Consider the following 20,808-nt stretch of genomic DNA (forward strand, 5'->3'; position numbering starts at 1 on the left):
TCTGTGATTCTTACCAAAATGTTCTAAGCTGTGCAAACAAGGATTGTTCCCCTCCTACACTGCAAAAACAATCAATCCCAGACCGGCTGCTAAAAAGAAGTGGCAGATGTAGGAATTTTATGACCAAGTCTTCTTCCCGATAAAACATGCAGTCAGGGTTCAGCTGACGGCTTTGAAACAAAGCAAGAAAATATTTTGAAAAATAAACGAACGATTTACTTGTTTACGATTGGCTCTAGAACACAATTATCCCTCGCCATGAAACGCTGCCACTAATTGTGTTTTGATTTAGTTGAAGAGCAAAGAGCCAAGCAGGCATTGTATATGCAAAGCAGATTCTGGGAAACGAGCGATAAACCTCAGGCCAATGAGATCTGAGCCTATTCAAAGAAAACAAACAGAGAAGTTGGATAAGAGGAAGCATCAGAGTGCAGGGGACCTCATCAGCCCTAGAGGAAGGGATGTACACTCTACAACCTGACAAATCCACTGGCTCTGTTCTCAAACACACATTCAAACAATAAAGGGGAAGGTGGGGAGGCTTGTCATCACTGGTTCTTAGGATGATAAGAACTTGCTGAGTACCACTTGCCAGAGGCAGGACAACATCCAGCCTAAAAAACTAGATGATGTTTGATTTGTATGTTTGATTTTTTCTGTTGTTGATTTTTTTTCTGTATTAATCATCTAATATGTTACTATGATATAATAATTAAAAAGAATATAACATTAAAAAGAAAATTATAATTTATAACATAAAGGAGATTTACAAGTGATTTACGTTTATTTTTGAAAAACTGAGAAAAGAGCTCAACAAAGAAGTATTTTCATCTTTAAAAACAGACATCTGAATGTGTTATTTCCAGGGGGAAAAAAAAGGATGAAATTAAAAATAACTTTCTGGGGGCCCAGGGAAAGAGGCCTTCGGCCGCAGGGGCGCACAAGCAACTTCAAATGAGAGGAAAGGGGTCCTCAGTTTGCTTTGTTGGTCAGAGCAAAGGGCAAATATACCATAAATATTCAGAATAACTTAATTGTGGAGGTTTATTCTAGAGATTTAAAATTTAGCCTTCACTTACCTTAAGTACCTTCTCTGATCTTACCCAACACTGAAATTTCAAGGTAATTTAATATAACTGTAATATAAGCAACTCCTTCCAGAATAAGGAAAAATATAAAAAACATACTGTCAGGGACATCTGGGTGGCTCATTCAGGTAAGTGTCCAACTCTTGATTTCGGCTTAGGTCATGATCCCAGGGCCATGGGATCAAGCCCCGTGTCGGGCTCCATGCTGAGCATGTGGCTGGGGATTCTCAATCTCTCTCTCTCTCCCCCACTCTCCCACTCATGCTCTCTCTCTAAAATAAAATTTAAAAAAATAATAATGACATACAAACTATCCTGTCGGAAAACCAGAACGTGAAAACGTGGACGATAGCCACACGAGAAAGAACAGAGGTGACAGGCGCGGGCGCCTGTGAAGGAGGAACGACATCAGCTTACCAGAAGGACAGCGCGCTAGGACCCGGGTCCTGTCACAAGGCCATCACACCGCAAGCCCTGCCAGCCCGCCTCCAGCCTCCACACTGACGCCGCCGTCCGTCCGAACCTTCCGCTAGTTACGACCCGGGAGACCCGGCCGAGGACGCACAGTACAGAGGGGGTGACACACAGATGTGCGCATTACTCTGCCCCTGGGGACCCACTCAGACCCCTGAAAATCCAAATCCAGTTTAAAGTTCCAACAAAATCACTCCAACTGCGAGGCACGGACACGTGCGGGGTATGCCACCATTTGTTTGGGGAAATGTGTGTACAGAAGGGGTTTGCATTTGCCGAAACAGGTCTCTGGAAGAATGAACAAGCAGCTAACTACTGACAGCAGCTGTCTTCTGTGGGGTAGAGACAATGGCGGGGAGAAGCCTTTGACTCTCTACATAAACCTTCTGAAGTTTATAGCATGGGCTGAATTATTCAATCAAGAATATTAACTTACATACCATCCACTACAGACCTCACGTTTGGGAGCACGTGACAACCTACTAGGTGATCCAAACAGAAAGCTGACTGGGCTATTCTACCAGCTCTGGAAAAACTGGTTTGGAAAAGCTGAAACATTTTTTTTTTCATGACTTGATTTGGCATTAAATCTGCTATCTATCCTCTGAAATGAACTCCGAAGCAGGGGCCAAGGCCACACGCGCAAATAAAATCCACAAGAAAGAGAAGCTTGTAAGAAAACTATTTTTTTTTTTTACCCCAGCAAGCAAATCATAGAAAATACTGTTGATCAGATAACAGCAAACAACCCCATAAAAAATGCCTTTTCTAGTTTTCTAATACTATATCTCTAGGAAATAATTCCCTACCAATAAAAACCAAGCAAACCAACCGTGTTTGCACTAGACTGGGGCAAAGAGGGAGGCTGATCTGCGCTCTTGATGTCTCTGATCTTCCCATAAGGACTCGCAGTCAGGATACTTGGGTTTCTGGCCATAAGGCTGAAATTAACGAGCTGTGTGACTGTCAGGAAGTCAGGCAGCCTCTCTGAACTTTGTGTGCTGCTTCTAAATGGCCGCAATGCTGGAATAAAAGATTTTGCAGATCTTTTCCAGCTTCAGATGCTCGGACACCAGCTCTGTTGTCTGTTTCCAATAAAAATCATTTAACTTTTAAGCTAGCTAAGGAATAAAGGTGTTCCCTTAAATAAAAACACCTAATTGTTTAAGTGAAAAAAAAACCACACGAAGGCCTAGAAATGGAAGTACAAATAGAAGACGGAAGAGATTTCCCGGCTGTCTTCCCCACACGCTGACGCTGCTACGCCAGGAAATTATTTCCAGTAACATCTTCATTTGAACAATTATGTAACGAGGAGGCTGCCCGGCTGGAGGTGTGTCCCAGCCCCTCCACGGCGAGGCCTCACCTAGGTTCTGTGCCACACTGGAGTGTGGCAGTGACACGCGGCGCCCCCACCTGCCTCGAAGGGACCGCTGCACGCACCCCTCCCCCACACCTGTGGCGCGACTTCAGCCAGGCGGACGAGCTCGGTGCCCCCTGGCACTGGAGGAAGACGACGAGGAAGAACCAGGTTCCTGCACGACTATGTCACACACACAGACACAAACTGGGTCTCTCGGGGCACACCCAGCAGCAGCAGCAGCAGCGTGGGCCTCGCCCTCCGGGAGACGGTGCACCTAAGGCACCTGTGTCTTTTCTCGGTGAGCGATGCTCAGTCTCAGACCAGGGCCCCTCCCGCCACGATGCCGAACACGGACAGCACTCACCCACCCAATGTCACAACGAATCCAGGATATCTTTCCCAAGGAGCTTTGAAATCAGATCGAGTCAATTCTTAAAAGCAGCAGTTTGGAGGTGCCTGGGTGGCTCAGTTGGTTAAGCATCCAACTTCCGCTCGGGTCATGATCTCGTGGTTCATGAGTTCGAGCCCCGCGTCAGGCTCTCTGTCAGCACAAAGCCTGCTTCAGATCTTGTCTCCTTCTCTCTTTGCCCCTCCCCTGCTCACATGCACTCTCTCTCAAAAATAAACATAAAAAAAAAAAAAAAAAAGCAGTAGTTTGGAAGAGAGGGCAGAAACATACCGAATGTGCCGTAAAACCCTCTAGGCCCGCAGGTCCCCACGCCGTACTTCCTCAAGGACACCAAAGCCGCTGCCTTCGTGCATGTAAGAAAAATCAGGTTTTAATAACGTATCTTTCAGAGTTCAAAACTGACATATCCTATTCTTCAACCCACATGGCAACCCAACCCCCCCCCCCAACTTTGCTTCCTTTCTTAGAACCGTGGCCATTCTAACAACAGGCTATAAAGAGCAGACACATGTAAAGATTTAGGGACAGAACTTAAAACGAGGAAGAGTTGTGTTTTAACCTATCCAAACTTGGTTAACTCAATGCCTTTATACTTCGTGGCGTTTCCGGGCAAAAGTCTGTCCTCCAAACAGCTTCCTGGCCCGTACTCCCAACGGGAGATGGACTGGGTTCCCAGACGTGCCTCCCACGACTACCTGGGCCGCCTCCCGCGGCTCTCTGCGTGTCACCGCCACGGAGCCACGTCAGACGCCCGCATCGCCCACCCTCTGTCGAGACCAGGTTCCGGCTCCGCCGGGCGACACTGACAGCCACCAGCAGCAGAGAGAGCCCTTCCTGACGCCCTCCGTTTGTCTATTTCAGGCCCAGTTTCGCAGGGAATCCTGCTGCCTCCAGCGCGGGGGCCACTTACCTTGACCCGAGGGTCATCCAGCAATCCAAGAAAATTAAACGAGGCGAAGTTTACACACTTTTTTCCATTCACCACAATGTTGTGGCTCGGAGGGCTGGGGAAAGAGAGGAGAGAGGTACGTGTGACCAGACGACGTTCACGTTACAGGGACGCGGCACCACCCGCCCTGGTGGCTCACGAGACACACAAGTGTTGTCACTCTACCCGACCTGCATCCTCGTCTTCCAGCTCTTTTCGTTAGTTCTAACGTGTACAGTTAGCAAATGGTACGTTAAAAATCAGCCATTAGCTCTATTCATATTAGGCTACTTTGTTCTACTCAAGTAAAAAAAAAAAAAGTGAGTGATAATTCCAACACAGATTAGTGGTAAATCTTCATTTTGATTTTTTTTTTTTAATTTTTTTTTTAACGTTTATTTATTTTTGAGAGAGAGAGAGACAGAGCATGAACAGGGGAGGGGCAGAGAGAGAGAGGGAGACACAGAATCGGAAGCAGGCTCCAGGCTCTGAGCTGTCAGCACAGAGCCCGACGCGGGGCTTGAACTCACGGACGGTGAGATCATGACCTGAGCCGAAGTCGGACGCTTAACCGACCAAGCCACCCAGGCGCCCCTTCATTTTGATTTTAAAACTCATGAAGAAACAAGTACATGAAGTACCTCAGAAAAAACTCTGGAATAAGACAAATAGGAAGGAAATCTAAAAACATCACCATCAAAAGCAAGAACAGGCAGAACAAGCTCAGGCCTTGCAGTTAAGTGGCTCAAAAATACACGTTAACTCTGGAAAGCCACCGAAAAAAGTATGCAGGGGTTCTGAAGTTGGTGCTGGATTACTGCTCAAGAGGTAGGGTGTGGGGCAGACAGGGTGGCCAGCAGCCTGGGGGTGTGGATCGGAGTTGGGACGGGACAGGAGACAGCTACTGAGGCCACCTGCCACGTCCCCTGCTGACAACACTCCTCAAGGCCACGCTTCAAAAACACGGGGCCAAACCGGGGGTCACGAGCTAGTGAAGCCAACGTGGTCTCGACCAGGCTCTCGGGGCCGAAGGAAGCCGCGAGCAGAGCTGGACGGAGGCCATCAGAGCACAGGCCCAGGGCAAGGACTGCGGCGCGAGCCTGCCTCAGTTGTACACGTGCACCGCTGTGCACACGCGGTGCTCTGGAAGACGCGCTGCCGTCAGAAAAGACTGGAAACACGGCTCTCGGGACGTGCGATCGGAACTGGTTTCTTATGCGAGAAACAGAAGATGTGGGAACGCAGGGAAGGAAGAGAACGGGCACTCGAAGTAAATTCACAGAAGTAGATGAACCTGTACAAGAGGCAGGAGGACGCAGGGAAGGGCTGCGGTCAGCCAGACAGACGCCCTCTGCCTCTTGGCTCCTGGCGGCTCCAGGAGCTCGGGGACGCTCCTCGGCCGCTGGGGGTCTCGGCTTCTTCATCTCTAAAGTATGGAAGGAACCCACCTCTCGGGGCCATTGCTAGATAAGGGCCTGGCCCGTTACAGGTGCTCTCTAAATATTTCCCTCCCTCTTCCCTTTGGCCTCAGGGGCTTCTCCTTCAAGCCACCCACTCTGCTTCTGAATCCAGCGTCCATTCAGCCTCCTGCTTCTGGCCCTTGAGCTTCCCGACGGTCCCGGTGTGGAGGTGCTGGCGCTCACACAGACATGGAAAACCAAAACACCTGCGTGGACAAGTCTGTACTAAGGCTGCTGCTGGAAAAGTCACGGCCACTGTACGAAAACTAACACGCAGAGAAATCAAACCGTCAAAAGGAAGTACGCCCAAAGCCCCTAACCACAGCCGGCAAGCCGCCGAGAGGCACCGCGGCATAGGGACACGAGGATCTTGTTTCTGTCCGGCACTGGGAGCGGGGAGGGAAACCAGTCTCCAGCAAGAAATGGAAGCTCACGCCTGTGCTCCACGCAGGCTAGCAGGAACGTCACGCTGGGCACGTAACAAGGAACGCGGGAGTATGAGAGCCTTCGGGGTCTCTCCCAGGAGCAAATAAAGCCAATCTAGAAAGACATCTCCATAATCAAGGCCTCAGAGGACTAGCTGGAGGAAAAATAAAACCCTTTCCAATCCAAACTCACAACCTCACTATTAGTGAGAGTCGGTAATTTCAAGTGAATTTAGAAACAGGATGATGCTTTACCAGAAGGAAACTAGTATTCCAGAACCCCATTAACAATGGGTTGAGGGGGCGCCCGGGTGGCTCAGTCGGTTAAGCACCCTGACTCTTGATTTCGGCTCAGGTCGTGATCTCACGGTTTGTGGGCTCCGTGCTGATCGCGAGGAGCCTGCCTGGGGTTCTCCGCCTCCCTCTGCTCCTCCCCTGCTCACTCACTGTCTCTCAAAAGAAATAAACATTAAAGAAACCAAACAAACAAAAACGATGGGTCGGGTACCAGTGCCAGAACAGGCACCCAGAGCGAGGAAAGACTAGAACTCAAGAGAACTGTGCACACAAATACCTGTGAGTGACAGCAGCTGCCCCACAAACTACCAAATTACACACCTCTCTTCCCCATGGAGAAAAATCAACTCGGATAAACACGTACCCAGATTAATTCTAGACATATTCAAACCATAAAAGATGTTTTGGAAGACAGAACAGATGAAAATGTAGAAGGATGTCCTTGTGACCTTGGAGTAGAAACCGTTGCTGGTAAGTCCCCAAACACAGTGAGACCAAAATGGATGAATCTGAGTCAAAATGAAGAATTTTGGTTCGATGAAGACACCACACAGTCAACAGCCGGTGATAAAGAGATTTACTGTGCTTCAGCGAATCTGAGATGCCGATGGTAGGTTTTTACCTAGCGCCAAGAAAGAAAACCAGTGCCAACTAAAATGTAATGTTCTGTCGTGTTAGAGTTTTGTAGTTTACGTTTAATGAACAGTTCTACTAGGTGCGCTTCTACACAGATTTGTCCCAGTACGTCTGTACTTATGAAAAGGAAAACATAAGCAGGGTAAGTCCATCAACACAGTCCTAACCTCTTCGCCCAAGTCTCCACTGTTCGTCCTCCCCTAAGTCGTGGATTTCACGGGTGTTCAGACAACACGCTCCCCCCGCCACTGGGAGGACCCCGTGTTGTCTAGGATGCTCCCCCACCATCTCTGAGGTTACCTGGCAGGTTAGTGTCCCCCACGCTCCAAATTCTGACGCCGGGACTTCCCTACTGGACTCAACTCATCTTTCCCCTGACCGAATGACAATTCTAAAAGCGAGCCGGGATCACCCACAGGCAGAAGTCTGACAAAGGGACGTTCAAAGCCTTCGTCAGTGCAGCCTCTCGTCTCCGGCTTGGAGGGGTCGGGCCCCTTCCCCCGCCAACCGCTGATTTACCCGCCAGCAGTGTTTGTAACAACCGAAGTGCTGGCAGTGGGCACAGCCGTGAGCAAGTGCTCGATACACAGGTGGGGACACCCCCCCCACCCCGTCACTGCTGACGACGGTTCTCAGCTGCAGGATTCATCCCCACTTCAGAGGCTGTGAAACAGGAAAAGGAAAAAGAACGTGCGTCTTGAAGTCAACGTAATAGAATACTACCTCAACAAGTGACCACAGATTAAAGTCTACATGGTACACGGGATTCGTGCTAATCAAATACAGGCGAAGAATGCGGTAAAAGAAGAGGTGAGACATATGAAGGGGCACTCACACAAGGGGAAGACCCCGGCAGCTAGTCAGTGGATGAAATGATACTCAAAGGCTGCGATAATCAGAAAAATACAAAATAAAACAATGTTAGCCAACAGGGCTATGGGGAAACTGGACCCCATAGACTAACTCGGGGGAGTGGATGGGTGCATCACCATGTAGAGAAGTCCCCCAGGGAAATGAGACAGGCATGTGTCAGCCCCCCACTCCTGGTTCCAGAAAGTCCCCACACGGGGATAATCGCCAGATTTTTTGTGGCAGTGGGGAGTGGGGAGAGCTGAGATGCCCATCGTGACGGAAACAGCGAATACACAACCGAATGGCACGCAGCAGTCAGAGGAACTGAACAAGAAGTACATCGGGAGTCCCCGCGGCGTCTGTCTGCCCTGCTCTGAGGTTTCCCTGTTGTCACTTAACACCAGCTAACATCCTTTTTACTTGACTGTTGGGCTGTCTGTCCCAAAAGAAGCAAGATTTTGATTTATCGCATGTGCTCAGCACATTCCTAGAACATAGCAGGCACTCAAATGCATGTTCAAAAAGCAAGTGTGAATAAAAAATCAGAGTGAAGTCTGCAGCACAAAATTAAAAACATACATTCACAAACCGTTAAGATGTGGTTCCAAAGGCACTGTGAAATTAACAAAGGCAAACCCCAAGTGGACCCCGGATGCCAGGAGGTGAGGCTGGGAGGGGAGCGGCACCACTCAATGTCAATCACGGGAAGGACTGTTGACTACAGACCCTGACAGAATAAACCACCAATTACAGGCCCCAACAGGAGAGATGGACAGAGCATCTCCTATAAAAAACTGACCCTCCCTGGACTTTCGCTTTCCTCCAGTGGACTTTCATTAAAACAACCCCTCTCGACTTCCTCCTCCTCCGAGAAATAACATTCTTCTCCCTTCTTTGCTGCACTTGCCTGTGGTTTAGCCATAGCTTGCTGGTCCGAAATCGCAATCTTCTTTTATTCCTAAACAAACCCGTTTTTACTGGCAAAATAACTATTTTTAAGATCAATGATACATGCATAATAATAAAATGCATCATTTTAATAACATACAATGCGTAACATCAAGTGACAAGTGACGGCTCAATGGAAGTATTACAGCGGGGAGGAGAAGGGATGGAAGGAAACCAGAGAAGAGGTGCACGGAGCTGCCCTGTGTGGGCGCTGACCGGAGAGGAGAGGGTTAGCACCTGTGTCTACAAGAGGCCCCTCGTGGAGAAAAATAACACAGGGCCTCAAATGAACCAGAAGACAAGCTCCTGGCACATCTGGCTAAGAAAGGCACACAAACAAGGGAAACGTGACCCCACAGATGTGCCCCTGTACTCATCCGCATGCAAAGGACTGTGTGTGCTTTACATCTGCACGCTCAACATAATCCTATCAACTGCTCCCTGCCGATACATTGGAAAACATTAAGAAACAGACAATTACTAAATGACTGTAGCTAAAACTTCCTTTAAAAACTTTAAACAGCTTTAAAAACTCACTGAAGGGGCACCTGGGTGGCTCAGTCGGTTGAGCGTCCGACTTCGGCTCAGGTCATGATCTCACAGTCTGTGAGTTCGAGCCCCGCGTCGGGCTCTGTGCTGCCAGCTCGGAGCCTGGAGTCTGCTTTGGATTCTGCATCTCCCTCTCCCTCTGCCCCTCCCCTGCTCATGCTCTGTCTCTCTCTGTCTCAAAAATAAATAAAAACATTGAAGAAAAAAAAAAAAACAACAAACTCACTGAAGACGTTAAATCCAGGATTAAAAACCTAGGATCAACAGAACACACACCACAACAAATACATACTTGTTAGAAGGCGGAGGAGGGTCAGTAAAGTACCTTCCAGACTGAGAAGGCCTTTAAGATCGAAAAAATGATGACACTGCTGACAGAGTTTCCTCAGGGCAACTTACTGACGGGGGTTGAGGCCGGTGGACAGTCCAGGCGGCATGCAGCCACTCTCTGCCCCACCCCCCCCAAAGCCAGACGACCCTAATCCCCAGCTTTATGGAGCTAGGCCACAGTGGTGAGGTCACAGGGTAGTTCTCTAAACCAGAGCCTTCCGTGCGCCCGTGATCCCCACCCGCTACCTAAAGCGTGCCTTCTTCAAGGAAGATCGGAGCAGCCTTCCCCACTGCGGTCAGGGCACACGTGAAGTCCCCGGGCCCGGAACACGCAGCCCCGAGGGAGGGCACGCTGCACGGGCTGAAGATGGTGCCAGTGTTGTGAGCACTGCCACGGCACTGTGGCTAAGGAAGCGGTAAGACTCGTTACATCTGATACCAGAACCGGACCAGGCACGGGAAGGGAAAGCAAGAGAAGAAACTCATTTTTCCACACACGTGTTAAAAATCCCAAACATCAGCGAAACAAATGCAGCAACGTACACAAACTAACCAAACGGCCCTGCTTAGATAGAGTTTATTCCAGGAACGGGAGGATTTCGTATTAATGCAAAGACCTAGCAGTGACTTCCGGTAAACAAAACAGAAGGAAGGGAAAAACCCCTTTCAACCTGTGGCCTCTTCGATGGCACATAAAATGCCTCCAAGGTCTGTGTATCTGATGCTCGGAAGACCAGGACCCAAGGAGAGAGGACGCGTTGTGTGTGAGAGGTCAAAGCAGAGAGAAAGCTGCGTGTGGGCGGGCAGTGAGGAGCCGGGCCCCAACTCCTGGAAAATGCTCCCACGCTGGGGACAAGGCTGCCTGTGCACGTGGGGCCAGGCGGGCGGGCTACAGGGCAGCCTGAAAACCTTCTTAGGAGAAGCAGTCATTCACACAGATCCCCTTCCCGCTCTGTAGAAAGATAGGAGACTGACTCTCTGATAAGGCATGACTATAAACTCAAAGTCCGAAGGACAACTGGAGGGAGGGGGCCCTGCTGAAACCAGAAATCAGATATAAGTCTACAGAATGAAAAATGGGACACTGAGCCCTCCTCTTTGAAAACAAAGGAGTAAATCTTGGTAATCCCGGATTAGAGGAAGGAAGATTTTAAGATCTAACACAAAAGCGCAAGAAACAAACGGACAAAAGAGACAGACTGGACTTCATTAAAATTAAAAACATTTGTGCTTCGAAGCACAGGATCAGGGAAGTGACAAACAGAATGGGGGAAATATCTGCCTGTCATATATTTGATAAGGGAATGGCATCCAAAAAATATAAAGAACTCTTACGATTCAATGATAAAAGACAGCCCCCCCCCCCCCCCCCCCCCCCCGGCAAAATGGCTTAAGCGGGTAATTCTCCAGAGAAGATATGTAAGTGGCCAAGTAGCACATGAAAAGACGCTCATCTTCATCAGTCATCAGGGAAATGCAGTGGGGTCCCACCTCCCACCTCCCGCCCCCCGGGGGGCTGTGATGAAAGACGGTAAGCGTAGGCCAAGAGGTGGAGAATCACAACTCTCACGTCCTGCTGGTGGGAACGGAAAACGATGCAGCCGCTTTGTAAAACGGACTGGTGGTTCCTCAGAGTAAGCTCCCGTATAACTCAACGAACCCCATTCTCAGGTACACACTCAGGAGAAACAAACACCCGTGCCCGCGCACGCAGCCATTCATGGGAGTTCACATACGGATATACTTTTTCTTCTTTCGGGTGGAAACAATCCAAACGCCCAACGGCTGACAAATATACAACCAGAGTGTGACGTGTTTAGAGTGAAATTATTTTATTATTCCGCCATAAAGCTGAATAAAGCACTGACACAAGCTATGACACAGGACGAACCTGGAAAAGATGCCGCTAAGTGAAGGGCCGCAAACTGCGGGACTCCTTTGGGGCGAAATGTCCACAAGAGTCAAGTGCAGGGAAAGCAGATGAGGGGGCGTCAGGGGCTGGGGGAAGGGGAGAGAACAAGAGTGGCTGTAGGATTTCTTTCTGGGGTGATAAAAACATTCTGAAATAAGATGATGTCCATGGCTGCACAGCTCTGCCGACATACTAAAACCCACTTAACTGTGGTGAATTAAAAGGGTGGCTTTTACGGTCCGCGGATGATACGCCAATAAGGCTGGTTTTTAAAGAAAAAAATCTCTCCAGGTTAAGTAACTTCACTTTCTCTTGCGTCAACTTGGCACTGAACGAAAAGCCCTCCTGCGTGAATTGGAAAGTAACCAAGATCATCAACCACAGCAAAACGGCCTTCAAGATTCTCTGGTTTTTACGACTGTTTACACACCGCTCGCGATGACAGTGAAAATGTTGCACACGGTGACACAAATATGGATGCTGTGGGTCACCAGACGCTGAGGTGTCTGACAGACCAGTAAGAACCGGTAACACGAGCACACCAGGGCCAAAGAGAATACGAAGCCATTTTAGGATGCGTAAGGTCTCCAAAAACGAGTTCCACAGAGCTTCCTCGGGAGGCTCTGCGGACGTCCTGACTGCAGGTGGGGGGCCAGGGAAGGCGGCTCTGGGCAGCAGTCGGGCCGCTACGGGCAGCGGGTACGTGTGACCGTTCGGAATGCAGACGGCAGGACGAGTCACACCGACGTGGGGAAGCGAGCAAGCGGGCCAACGAATGAGGAAAACGTAACCCCGATGCCGAAAACAAAGGATGCCGAGCTCCACCAATGAATGATACTGACGCGGCCACAAAACTGTGCGCACCAAGTAATCCAGGGACACGCGGTGCGGCCACAAACCTGCCAGGAGGAGGGCGGAAAGGCCCGCGGGTGCTCGTGGCAGGTGCCCAGGAGGCCGCACCACAGCCGGGGCCGCACAGGCCGCCGCCCTTCTGCGGCCGCCTTTCTCGGCCACACAAAGGTGGCAGAGGGGGCGACTGCGGCCTGGGGAGGGCGGGTGTGCGTGTTCTCGGAGAGCCGGCCTTTACCTCCTGCAATTCACGGACAAAATGAAAACCGGAAAAGAACGAATATAATCAAGAAATAACAGCATAAGCAAGTTCCTTAGAAAAATACAGGAAAATCGCAGAAAAAAAAAAAAGAGAGGCTAAAGAAACACCGTGATCGCTTCTAGACAGTCGGGATCTGGATGATCCGTGAGGACGGACGGCACGGCGGATGGCAGTTTTTCTCACACAAACTTACGCGTGTGCATAACTTAAAGACCCTATCAGTATAATCTGACACGGTAACTGCTTGGGGCAGAAAAGCCATCTGTCATCTCAACAGACACAGGAAAACTTGGGATAACAGTTAATATTCTGATTTTAAAAAACTAACGAAGAAGTTCCCTTAGATGGAGAAGAGAAAGGAAGACCGTAACTTGATCCAGATGATCTCTGAGAAGCCACCGAGACACTGAGGCCCCTGTCACCACCCCCATCCGACACCGCACTGGGAGGTGTGCAGTAACACAGGAACAGAAAGAAAAAGATGCTCCTCCCGACAGAAATGAATACGCTCTGGTACCTAGAGACGAATCTATTAAAAGATACACAACATCCACGTCCTGGTTGTTAAGCAGGCGTTACCATGGGTGGAAACCGATGAAGGGTACACGCGGGATGTCCCTGGGTTATTTCTCACAACCGCATGTGAATCTCTTATTTCAAAATAAACAGTAGAAAAAAAAGAAAAAGATTAGTAGTCTTTATGAAGAAAGCTGTGTAACTTTACCGCAGGACATAAGAGACCTAAGTATACGAGTGACACCCCGGGCACGTGGTGACAAGATTCATTATCAGCAAGATTCCAATTAATCCAAATCGGTGCACTGCCTGGCCGCAAACCCAAGCTCCGTTTTTGGTCAAATGTGATCAGTCACACTGACACTCACACCGAAGGAGACAGTTGTGAGCAGTCCAAGCAATTCTGAAGAACAAGGAGGTGCAGGACTCACTCTAGTCAAGGCCTGTTCTTTTTTAAAATGTGTATTTTGAGAGAAAGAGAGAGAGAGTGCATGCACAAACACGAGCAGGGGAGGAGCGGAGAGAGGAAGAGACAGAAGGCCAAGCAGGCCCCACGCTGTCAGTGCAGAGCCTGATGCGGGGTTCGATCCTGCTAACCAGGAGATCAGGACCTGAGCTGAGATCAAGAGTCAGACGCTCAACCAACCGAGCCTCCCAGGTGTCCCAGAGCCTATTCTTAAGCTGTGCTATTTATATGGAGTTCTGGCATAAGAGAGACAAATATACCAAAAGAATAGAAATAAAGCCAGAATCAGACCTGTTAGAAGGATGTGGACACAAAAGAAGGGAAATCTCTACTCAGCGGCAGAAAGTGGACAATTCAACTTAGGAATGCTGGGATAGCTGACCACCATACAGAAACAGGCGAATTTGGCCTCTGGGGTGGGGGAAGGACTCCACCACAGCATTAACGACCAGTAAGTGCGAGGCGAGAACACGTAAAAATTCTGTAGGACCAAAGAAACCACGACGTGAAGAACACAAGACTCCCTAAGATCAGACCAGAAGTGGAAGGATACACACTCAGGAGACAGCCTGCATCACAGTTTTATAGACAAAGTACTGAATCATCTCCTGGCGTCAGGCAGACGTGTCAAAAGTACAAAGATAAGCAAAGGAGAGACATCCACCAACTTCAAGGTAACGGTTATCCTGTGTGGGAGCTACGAGAAAGTGGTAGATGGGAAGGGGTTCTTTCGCAGTAACTGATACGTTTTCTTTCTTTTTTAAGGTGGATTCGAAGACAGCAAAATGTTCACGCCTATTGATTCTGGGCGGTGGGTACGCTTGTGTCAGGTATTTTCCGTAAACTTAAAACACTTCTGAGCTGAAGAAAGCAGATACGGCAAGAAAGATACGCAACAGGGGAAGCCGAGTCAAAGCTGGAAAAGACCCTGGAAGCGAGGAGGGAGGCGGCGCAAGCAGGCTCAAGGGTCAGAGCTGGGACTGGGAGTCAGCGTCGCCCGCAGCTGACGAGTCAACGGCAGTGAGCGCACGCCGCTAACACCCGCTCACGAAGGTACCCACGCAGATCTAGACTCAGAAACGACCACGGTGAGGAAAGCAGGAGCGCTGCTTTTCATTTTAAGGGTGTCTCGCTATTGGACGTATTATTGTGAACATGTATTGTTCCCAAAAAAGCATTTTTTTTTTTTTTTTAACAGAAGAAAGGACGAACTGCAATGCCCAAATCGGAGACTATACACAACGGCCACACCGTCCTTAGAACAGAGTTATATACTGGGATCTAAAGCAGAGCGTTTCCGATCTCCGGAAATTTCTGAATGTTTTATTTCTGTTAAAAAAGAAATACTACACAAACCAGTGTGTGCTTTGGCGAGTATACCCACGGGAGACCAAGTGCAAGTCCGTGGAGGAGTGAACCAACTCACCCTGAAACGACGTTGTAGTTGAGAGCAGGATGGTCTCCGGAGACGGGAGGGACAAGAGGTTCCGGCTGCCACTCTTCAATCAGCTCCTCCTTTTCCTACGGGAGGAAAGGAGTTAAAATACAGCAGGGTCTAGTCACGGGACGGCGACCGTTCTGTCCCCAGATTTCTGCTACAAATCAACCAATAAAGTCCTCATCTGCTTCTGCCGACGACCGCGCGGCAGAGAGCGGCAGCCCCGAGGCCACCTGCGGCCGTGGAGACGGGTGTTAGAAGCGGCCAGCGATCCCCTCGTGTGCGAGAGACTGCAGGTCTACAGAGCCCAGACCCGGGCACTGCGTCTGTGATGCCAGAAGGGAAGCTTTACAAGCACCACTGCCATGGTCACAGTTTGTGTTCTTCCCTGGCTTTCAGGGGAAGATGGCCACGGTTACCGGATCTTGCTGAGTTTGGCTTTCAGAGGACTGCCCTAAAATCACGGTTGGTCATTCTTTAAAAAAATGTCTATGTGCGTGGACTGCCATGTGTAGAAATGAAAACTCAAAAGACTGGGAATGATCCACCCCTTAAAAAGCCGAGCTAGAAACCAGCTGCACGGCCACCCGATCACTCCCGAGGAGTTCTGAAACGCCAAGGACCTCTGCCCTGGATGGCCCAGTCTTCCTGCAATGCTGTCCAGAGCGTTCCCTGGCATGCTAATCCCACAGGTAGTCAGGACAAGAGCGGGGGAGGGCGGGCATCTCCGGTCAAGGTTAGCATACGTCTCCAAACACAGGTTCAAAGACCCATTGGCCTAGAAAAGGTTATGCAAAATCACGCAATGAGATCTCTCCTACTCTGCTTTAGTCAGGCCTCCAAAACGTTTTTGCCCTCAGAACAAAACGTTCCGATGGCCCCGGGACCATCTGCTGCACGTCCCCGGGGGGACACGGCCTGACACCTCCCCCACGATTAATATTAACGACCAGGACGACCGCAGCCAGGGAGTGCAACCGGGGAAGCGAAGGCCACGCCGCTGCGTTCATTCTGTTCCCCAGCACTTGTTCCTGGGACGGCTCGGTCTCCGTGCTGTACTCAGTGCTGCCGTGTGAGCCCAAGCTTTTGGGCTTTTTATAAGCATTCGGGCACGGTGCTACAGGGGCCGGGCGGGGAAACAGTCGGAGCGACAGAGACCACACCACAGTCACAACCGCTCTTCCCTCTTGCACTGGGGCACAGTTCCTGAGTGCTCCTACCGAGTGACCAGGATGCACTTCCTGTTCACAAGCGCCCTCATCCCTCCGGCTCACGGAACTCCTCGTGGCCTCTAGACGCTTCTGTTTCCTAAGGTTCACCCAGGTAGGCCTTGGGCTGGGCCCCGTACCAGAGAAGGCATCAAAACTGGGTTTGGGGTAGGGAGGTGGGAAGATTCTTTTCAACCCCGAATTTCCTTTAGGAAGAACACAGGGAAAACTTTCATTCGGGTTTCAGAAACCATGGTGGTTTTCCTGAGCAACTCATGTAATCCTGCGCATCGACAATCGAAATCCAGAAGCTTCCCTTCCACCATCTATTCCTAAGACTGCTGCTGGCCTCTAGCCACGTGCAGAGGTCTCTGACGTGGTATTCCTCTCGGTGTCGACTTTATTCCTGGCTCCCCTGTATTTTCGTACCCTGAGGTTTCACTGTCTTTGATTTGCTTACATAACAGAAAACATTTTAACATACCTAGTTCAGTCGCCACAAGTACTTTTTGGAAAGATGTAGCCACTGTAATCATACAGTGAATAATAAAAGAAATTTAATTTCTTACCTTGACTGTAAGATCAGATCGTTCTTGCAACTTGTAAGTTTTAGAGAAGAGAAGTCTGATTATCCAGAGAATTAGAATTCCTTCCAAAATAAGATGGTAAGCAGGAGCCTAAGAGTGAGTCAAAAACCAAAAAAGAAATGAAGTGAACCCTTCCAAAATCTGCACATAAAATGTAATGCACCTGTATGTATCGCCTCCCATGACCTTTAACCTATTATTTCTTAAGAGTTATTTTCAAACTCTTTTCATTTCCACTCATTCCTTTCCCCATTTCTTTCTTTTTTTTTAATCTTTTATTTTATTTTTTAAGACCGAGAGAGAGTGTGAGTGGGGGAGGGGCAGAGAGAGAAGGAAACACAGAATCTGAAGCAGGCTCCAGGCTCTAAGCTGTCAGCACAGAGCCGGATGTGGGGCTCGAACCCACAAACTATGAGATCATGACCTGAGCCGAAGTCAGACGCTCAACCGACTGAGCCACCCAGGCACCCCATCCCCACTTCTAACAGTTGGTAATTTCTCCTTCACATGATAAATTTTTAATAGTGCAGCTTTAAAACCTCTGTAGGAAAGGAATTTACTTTTTAAAATAAAAGTTTATGCAGAATCCCAACAGGTCAAACAATACCAACTATCAGATCCGTCAGACGATGTACCTTCCTATTGGTGGGAAAGGACAGTAATGAACGCTTCATAGCTTCACCCGCCTGCTACCACCCTCGTCTACCCCAGGTCAGTTAAAAGAGTTACGTGGAAATCAGTTTCCACAATTCTTAAGAGTTCTGCACATCTCACTCTATTCTATCTGATAAGCCTCTAATAAGCCTCCTTAAATCCTTCTGGGAACATGGCTGGGGAAAAAAACAAACAAAAACAAGACTGTATAAATGACTAAAGGAACGTCAGGTCTTTTTTCTGCAGTAGTTCCCCACAAGTATGCAGTGTGTTTCACGTCAATAGGCACACAGACACCTTACTGAAATTATCCATGCCACGTCTTCAAGCGCACATTTCCAAGATGTACAGCTGACTTTTGTGTTTTGCACAACTGGACACGGTAAGTACATGTGGAAGACTCCAGATAGCAACTAAACCTCAGTCAGTTACAGAGTGATCTACTCCAACAGGCCGTCACTGGAAAAACCACTTAAAAGAAACAGTCAGAAATGTAAATACAAACTCTTTTGAAACATCAGACAGAAAGGAAGTGAAGATGATTTACCATAGTTTAAAAAAATTCAGAATATGGAAACAGGAAAACTGCAAATTCAGAGATGAACTCCTAAGTCAATGTGCAAATGTCTTTCTGACTACGTACAAAGGTTACATACACGATTACTTCTTTCTTTTGCTTTTCTCAATAATTATATTCCAGTAGGCAAACATCTGCCTAAATCACGAAGCATCCCACTCCAGAAAGAAACCATCCTAAGAAAAACTGAGATACCAATTGTCTAGTGAATTAATCAAAATCACAAATGCAGCTTCTTTTCCTGGAAATGTTACATCCAAGAGGACACCTGAGTCTTGGTCAGTTACGCACCCTTCAAAAAAGAAGCAACAACATACAACAGAAAATTACTCATTTTTTAAAAAATTCAATTTCAGTGGCTCTTCTCTTAGTTACCGTAATTAGCTTAGTATTAGCCATCACTTACGCCACACCTGTTCTGCCAACTGTTTTTCAGGAAGCCCTGGTAAGTTCTTTAGGGGAAGACACCATGGTCTCCCCTGGCAGTAGGCAGCTATGTTAAGTTTTTAACAAATCATCAAAAGAAAATTGGTATTTGCTTTAAACAAATACGAGCTCTATAAGCACAGGCATTTTTGCATGTTTGTTCACTGCACTATCCCTAGTGTCTAGATGTGTGCCGTCCCAATACCTTGGCCTCTAGTCACCACGTAACTATGTAAATATACATCTAAATGAAATGAAATGAAATACTTAGTTCCTCACTTGCACTAGGCACGTTCCAAATGCCTAACTGCCACCTGTGGTTAGTGGCTGCTACACTGAATAGCTCAGATACACGACATGCAGAAAGTTCTACCGGACGGGGTATCGAAGCTCCGTAAACACATGTCAAGTGAATGAACATTCTCTAAGACTTAAGTTCTGCTATCATAGCTGTCACCTGACACACGTGAAACAGACAGCCTTTGAAAGCACTCGTAATTGTTCCGCCTTTAAAAATCTCTAAAAAGTGTTCTATCTTTACAAGACAGAAAATGAGACGCCTGTGGAAGAATGACAAACTATTTCATATTCCTCATTCCTAAATCATTCGGCTTTCCTAAACCCTCGCCCCAACAAAAACGAACTCCTTTCTACTGCAATTCGTTCCCCTATTACCTGATCCACAGTCCCGAGGACTTGAAACCCCTAGGACCTTCCCAGGCTGAGATCTTCCACTCCATTTTCACCACCCTGTTTCACCATCAGTCCCAACTCTGGTTTCTGAGGACCAGCCTCGCTCCTGCGCCCCCTCCCACCTGTTCCTTTCCCGTGCCCGGACGGAGACCCTCGGTTCCCGCTCCCGCCCGTGCCTCCCCCGCGAGCCTCTCCAGCGAGGGACGACGAAGGTCCGGGCGTGACCCAGCCAACCCTGCCCGGGACTCAGACCACAAACCCACAGGAGCCGTCCCACCCCTCCAGGGCCGTGTGGTCCTGGGCCGCTCGGGCCGCCAAGCTCACCTCGTAGAGCGCCTGGACCATCTCCACCAGTACCCACTGCTCCGCGGCGGTCGCCATAGTCAGCCGCTGGGGCCTCCTTCCGGAAGGCGGGTCTCAGGTACGTCAAACAGAGCGCGGCGCAGCTCGGGGACGTTTCGCTCCTGGGGGCGGGGCTGGCGAGCGCTGGGCTCGCCTCCTGGCGCTTGCGCACTGGAGGAAAGCGAGAGGTCGGGCCTTAAGGCGGTGGGTGGAGACCTTGGGGGGGGGTCTCACCTGGCGGCCTAGAGGGGTGGGAACAGAGGGATGGCTTTTGTGACAGGTGTTCCCCTGTGGCTGTGAGGTGGCACACCCCGTGCCGGGGCTCTCGGGAGGGAGGGATTAATAATAAATGGCCTTGCCCTGGGCAGGCAGTGTTAGGCAATCACAGAAGTCCTCTTATAAATTACACAAGTAACCCAGGAATGCATTATTAGGTATTTACAGAAATATAAATGCAAATGGCCACCTCTAACACAGCCCTTACCATGTGTCCTGCATAGACGAAACGCTTGGCGTGTATTAAGCCCTACAGCAGTTTGGTGTGAAATCTAGAACCTTCGTAGGCACCTGCAAACATGGTGTGCGTATACTTACTTGGTTTGGATTTCTTAAATGTCACTGGGACCCTGGGGACAATATTGATCTACAGCTTGCTTTTGCTTTTTTTCTCTTCTTTTTTTCTTGTAATGTTTTTTCCATGTGTCTATACATCTTATATTGTTAATGAAGAAGACTATCTCTTGGCATAACGTGTTGTATATACATATTTCTTGTTCCATTTTATTTAAATATTTTCCTGTTGGTAAGCACTTAGGTTGTTTTCCACTTTTCCCTCTCTTACCAACAATGCTGCAGTCTACATCTTCCTGTTTCTGTGGGAATATTCCTGAAGCGCTTTCTCAAAGTGGAATTTTAGAGTGCGCAACAGTATTAACTCTGGTGACTACCACCAAGCTGTTGTCCAGGATGGCTCAACCAATTTAAACTGTTTGCAAGTGTAGTCACACTCTAGCTCATGATGGCTATAATCAATCTTTTTAAAACTTTCGCCCATTTAATGGAGATAAAATGGTACCTCACTGAGTTTTATTGTTTATGCTTCTGGTTATTCATGAGGTT

At 48.7% G+C, this 20,808-nt stretch overlaps 1 protein-coding gene across 2 annotated transcripts in view; it reads right to left on the reverse strand.

The window, feature by feature from the left end:
• The window catches only part of SPTLC1 (serine palmitoyltransferase long chain base subunit 1), a 44,446-nt gene extending 24,662 nt beyond the window's left edge, over nt 1-19,784 (reverse strand). Inside the window, exons 1-5 of one of the 2 annotated variants that reach the window (XM_049641470.1) lie at nt 19,672-19,784; nt 16,980-17,087; nt 15,191-15,285; nt 4,245-4,338; nt 3,605-3,677 (exon numbers count right to left, since the gene is read on the reverse strand). In XM_049641470.1, the coding sequence (XP_049497427.1) occupies nt 3,605-3,677; nt 4,245-4,338; nt 15,191-15,285; nt 16,980-17,087; nt 19,672-19,728 (427 nt within the window). In that variant the 5' untranslated portion in view covers nt 19,729-19,784. The remainder of the gene's footprint in view (nt 1-3,604; nt 3,678-4,244; nt 4,339-15,190; nt 15,286-16,979; nt 17,088-19,671) is intronic. The other variant, XM_049641545.1, reaches the window with a different exon arrangement.
• Between the last annotated feature and the right edge of the window lie 1,024 nt (nt 19,785-20,808).

Source organism: Panthera uncia, chromosome D4 (assembly GCF_023721935.1).
Source record: "Panthera uncia isolate 11264 chromosome D4, Puncia_PCG_1.0, whole genome shotgun sequence".
NCBI lineage: Eukaryota > Metazoa > Chordata > Mammalia > Carnivora > Felidae > Panthera > Panthera uncia.